Genomic DNA, 5,333 nt, shown 5'->3' on the forward strand with positions numbered 1-5,333 from the left:
CACTACACTTACATCTCGTTTGTGCGCACGCGCAATGCCCACACCTTCTGTGGGAATACGCTGGCTTGTTTCGAAAAGGTGAGTTTCTCCATACGAACACCTAAATATATATATCCTCCTCAGGATTTGTCTTCATGTTATCGACTCAAGCGAAAAGAGGAGTTGCATAAAAAATCTTACAATTTGGCTGCGTTTGTTTTATATGCGATTTAAAATACACGTTAACAAAACGGAGAAACTCCAATTTTCATCGCGGAAGTTTTACAGTGCCGATAACATTGCTATAGTTTCTGAAAGCATTGGCGAATTCGATGGTACGTCGTGTTTTAAGATTGACGTGCACAAACTAAAGGAATGATTCAAAGCCGATCACGAGTTGGTTAACGTCAGTAAAACAAAATAATTGTGCACTCAAATGCCACGGGTATATTTTCTGCCCACCCTTCCGGTTCCGGAGACTCCGCATGTTCACCACTGGAATATCTGCTTTGAACAAAATACCTGGGTGTTCCTTTCGATAAAGATCTGCAATCGGGCGCGCAATCAGATTACATGGAGAGACGCCTACCAGCAATATCTGGAGTTTTATCTCGCTTACTAACTGTGACCAATATGAGTAAGTCACAGACTACATGAAATACTCGGATAGTGGATACCGAGTTACGGCGTTAAAGTATGTGGTTTGTGCCTCTATTATAACAAAATAGATATTGTGAATCATTCGTAGTTCGTTAGCAGGGACTATAGTCCCTCGGCCGTTAATGAGCTAAGACTGCAACCAAGTCTACAAGCGCGACCTAACCCGTGTTGCTAACGTAGCAGCTTGGGCGAGTTGGTTGCACATGATTACACACACCACAGCGCACTATAGCAAACAACACTCACACCATACACACGAAAAATAAAGCAAAATTCAAACAAACCGCGCTGACTGACAACTCTTTTTATATAACTTTGTCTTCTTCAACCTCTAGCACCACCGAATTTCCCAAATCACGCGCACCGATCTCCTAGATGCCTAAAAATGTTTTCTCTTTTTCTGTCAGGTGTAAAGATGGTGTACTTATACAGTTGTTATAGTTCCTGGCGGTATGTTCTGCTTCGATAATTTCTCGAGTTAATTGGTTTCTGTTCCTACTTAAAATCGTACAGGATGGCAAGTGAACGTCGCACCCACAATCCCGGCAGTGTATGCCTAGATGCCCTGAGCTGGCTCTGGAGCTGTTCCCCTTTCGTGCGGGAAAGTGTATATTGGTCAGACCGGACGATGCCTTAATGATAGGCTCCGGGAACACAACAACAACAGCTCCAGAGCCAGCTCAGGGCATCTAGGCATACACTGCCGGTATTGTGGGTGCGACGTTCACTTGCCATCCTGTACGATTTTAGGTAGGAACAGAAACCAATTAACTCGAGAAATTATCGAAGCAGAACATATCGCCAGGAACTATAACAACTGTATAAGTACACCATCTTTACACCTGACAGAAAAAGAGGAAACATTTTTAGGCATCTAGGAGATCGGTGCGCGTGATTTGGGAAATTCGGTGGTGCTAGAGGTTGAAGAAGACAAAGTTATATAAAAAGAGTTGTCAGTCAGCGCGGTTTTTTATTTTGCGTGTGTAAGGTGTGAGTGTTGTTTGCTATAGTGCGCTGTGGTGTGTGTAACCGTGTTGCTAGCTTCGAGACGTGCATTTTTAGCGCGAGTGCTCGCTCTGTAAAAGAATCCCTTAAAGCATAGATCAAGTTCTCTCCTGCTTGAGGGATTGGCTGCAGTCAGATTGAGCACAGATAGAGCACGGACCCGCAGGACCCGTAATCAGCTTCTTCCTATCCACGCAAAATTCTAAATATTCTTCATAACACCGCTGAAATACGGGCTTGGAATAAACTTAAATGGATGGAAATATGGTCTGAACTATGTCGCCGCGAACATTTCCATTTGGAAGATACACACACACACACATATATATATATATATATATATATATATATATATATATATATATATATATATATAAATATCCAGAGAGAGAGAGAGAGAAACAAAACGTACCGCAGGGTGATGAAAAGTATATACGGAAGAAAACGCACTTGAGACGGTTGTTGGAGATTTTAAAGCATAATATTCGTAAAGTTGGTCGACGTTTCGACCTTAGACCGACCTTTTCCGAGACTGGTCTCGAAAAAAGGTCTGTCTTAGGCCGAAACGTCGACCAACTTTACGAAAAATATGTTTTAAAAACCTCCAACAACCGTCTCAACTGCGTTTTCTTCTGTATATATATATATATATATATATATATATATATATATATATATATATATAGTGGTGTAGTGGTTAGCACACCCGACCGGACATTGGGAGGCCCAGAGTTCAAATCCTGGCTCCGCCAATTTTTGGCTTTCGGCGGGTTCCTGGAAACTTTGATTCTTTGATTCATTGGATTAAGTACGGTTCATTCATCTGCACATATTTGTTCATATCCTCCTCGGAGACCACGTACGATGACGTGAAGTGCCCGTGTTGTATACTCAATAACGTGGCTCTTGATTCTCGCAGATGATGATGATACCGTGTCTCTAAAAGCTCATGAACAAAGAATACTACATGTACACGGGGCGAGACAAAGAGTGGGAGGATTTCTGGAGCACAAACGAGCACGTACCACGTGACACTAAGCGTCGCACCGCGTTCCACGCGGCGGCGTGTGTTTCCAGAACACCTCCGATTGGATACATTTCGTTTCTTGTACATTAATAAGACAGGTAGGAAACGCCAGAAAGCCAAGGTGGAGTGGTGTAGTACCGGGTAGCGACTCGCCCCGTACAGGAGGCCAACATCTCTCCCGGCTTTCCCTTTCCTTCTCTGGACCTCACAACAAGAAGAAGAAGAAGAAGAAGAGTGGTGTAGTGGTTAGCACACCCGACCGGACATTGGGAGGCCCAGAGTTCAAATCCTGGCTCCGCCAATTTTTGGCTTTCGGCGGGTTCCTGGAAACTTTGATTCTTTGATTCATTGGATTAAGTACGGTTCATTCATCTGCACATATTTGTTCATATCCTCCTCGGAGACCACGTACGATGACGTGAAGTGCCCGTGTTGTATACTCAATAACGTGGCTCTTGATTCTCGCAGATGATGATGATACCGTGACTCTAAAAGCTCATGAACAAAGAATACTACATGTACACGGGGCGAGACAAACAGTGGGAGGATTTCTGGAGCACAAACGAGCACGTACCACGTGACACTAAGCGTCGCACCGCGTTCCACGCGGCGGCGTGTGTTTCCAGAACACCTCCGATTGGATACATTTCGTTTCTTGTGCATTAATAAGACAGGTAGGAAACGCCAGAAAGCCAAGGTGGAGTGGTGTCATTCTACTTCCGGCTTCCGAGCACTACGGTTGGAGAATCATGAGCTCCTCAGGAGCGTCGATAACGGCCCTCGCCGGCCACGGTTCATCTGTTTCTTCGGCTATCTCGGATTATCGCATTGTTCTGCTTCCTCTGCCATCAGGAGCCATTGTGCGCAACTCTGTGCTGCTGCACGGTGACGTGAGTGCTCGTCCATACAAGATAGGCGATTTCAGGGCCGAGATGGAACGTCTTGGTGTGATCGGGCACATCGAGGCGCTCGGCGCCTATCAAATGAATCATCTCTGGATGGCGACCTTCAAGACGGAGGAAGCCAAGCTGCGCCTGGTCACCGCCAAGGAACTGGAGGTAAAGGGCAAGCGTTGCATCGTCGTGGACCCGGAGAACGCAGACGTCCGCATGAAACTGCATTGGCTCCCCTTCCACGCGTCAGACGAAACCGTCAGGAGGGCCCTAGAGCCCTTTGGGAAGGTTCAGGACCTGACGCGTGAAAAATGGAAGGCGGAAGGATACATCGGCGTCCAGTCGACGACCAGACTGGTGCGGCTAAGCCTAAAGGATGGCGTCACTTTAGAACGCATTCCGCACCAGTTGAGGATTGCTGGTGGCAACGTTCTGGTCGTGATTCCGGGACGTGATCCATTATGTCTACGCTGCAAAGGTACGGGACACATTCGACGAGAGTGTCGCGTACCGCGATGCGACGAATGCCATCGCTTTGAACATGAACGAGACAACTGCGTCCGTACCTACGCTACAGTGACGCAGGAAGTGGTGGCGGATGGAGATGGTGTCCTCAACATGGACGAGGAAGAGGCAGAGGAGGCTGCAAGGGACGTCGAAACTGAGGTTTCCGCCACAGTCGGTGCGAAAGAGGCCCCGGTCGATGAACTGAAAGAAGTGCACCCTCCACAGTTGCAGCCCGAGGGGGACGCCATGAAATTCGACCATGCGCAAGCGTCGAGCAGCAGCCCTGTCATATCGAGCGACGTCCAAATGTCTATATCAAAAGACGTAGAGGCCATCCAAGCTCTGGAATCAAAAGACACGAACCAGGTCAGTTTGAGCGACGACAACTCCGACCTTAGCGACGCCAGTGAAACGTGCATCATGCGGCCAGGGGAAGCATCAGCACGCTCTGAGTTTAAGTGGCACAAGAACACCACACGGAAGGAGCGCTTTAACCCGAAGCCGCGCATCCCGACGGAAGAGCGACGTCGGCCGGCCCTTCCGTAGGTCACTTCTTTTTTGTTTTTCTCTCTGCTCACTACTCATCTCTCGAAAGTGTCCTCGTCGCATGACTTTACCAGCACCCCCTTTTCCACAATATGCGAGCCCTTAAGTTTGCAACCCTCAATTGTGTAAGTCTTCTGGCGAGAAGAAGAAAGCAATGGGTGCTGGACACGATTCTGCGCGAGCGGGTTGATGTCGCTTTCTTGCAAGAGACCAAGATTGCCACAGACGGTCAAGTGGAGGAGTTGACGCGCTTTTTTGATCGTCACTTCGTCATCTTCCTGTCGAGGGCATTTGGACAGAGCGGAGGAACGGCGATAATGATTCGCAAGAAGAAAAACATCGCAATCTGCCCCGATTGGGAGGGAGACAGAAACGGACGGGTGTGCGCTGTAGAAATGCTGCACTGCGGACAGCTTCACAGGCTTGTATCTACGTATGCACCTAATGACGCGACTGAGCGACGGGACTTTTTCAAAAATCTTCGCCAGTATCTCGACACACCTTGTCGAACGATCCTCGCTGGTGATTTTAATTGTGTGCTGGCCGAGAGGGATTGCTCAAAGCGGCTGAGAGCGGACGTCAGCCGGCTGGAACTGCGAAAACTGCTCCGCGACTTCGACCTGGTGGATGCTAAGGACAACGAGAAAACAGCCGACCCAACGTACACGCATTGGCAAGGAAATTGCCATGCTCGACTGGATCGTATTTACCTCTCG

At 47.9% G+C, this 5,333-nt stretch overlaps 1 protein-coding gene across 1 annotated transcript; it reads left to right on the top strand.

Moving 5' to 3' along the window:
• Positions 1–3,492: 3,492 nt before the first annotated feature.
• Positions 3,493–4,617, top strand: LOC120846234 (the record flags this gene model as incomplete). Its single annotated transcript, XM_040217924.1, has 1 exon — positions 3,493–4,617. A coding segment is annotated over one exon (1,125 nt), but the record flags the coding sequence as incomplete, so codon positions are not given.
• Positions 4,618–5,333: the final 716 nt, after the last annotated feature.

Source organism: Ixodes scapularis, unplaced genomic scaffold (genome assembly GCF_016920785.2).
Source record: "Ixodes scapularis isolate PalLabHiFi unplaced genomic scaffold, ASM1692078v2 PGA_scaffold1__304_contigs__length_218370807, whole genome shotgun sequence".
In the NCBI taxonomy this organism is placed as follows: domain Eukaryota; kingdom Metazoa; phylum Arthropoda; class Arachnida; order Ixodida; family Ixodidae; genus Ixodes; species Ixodes scapularis.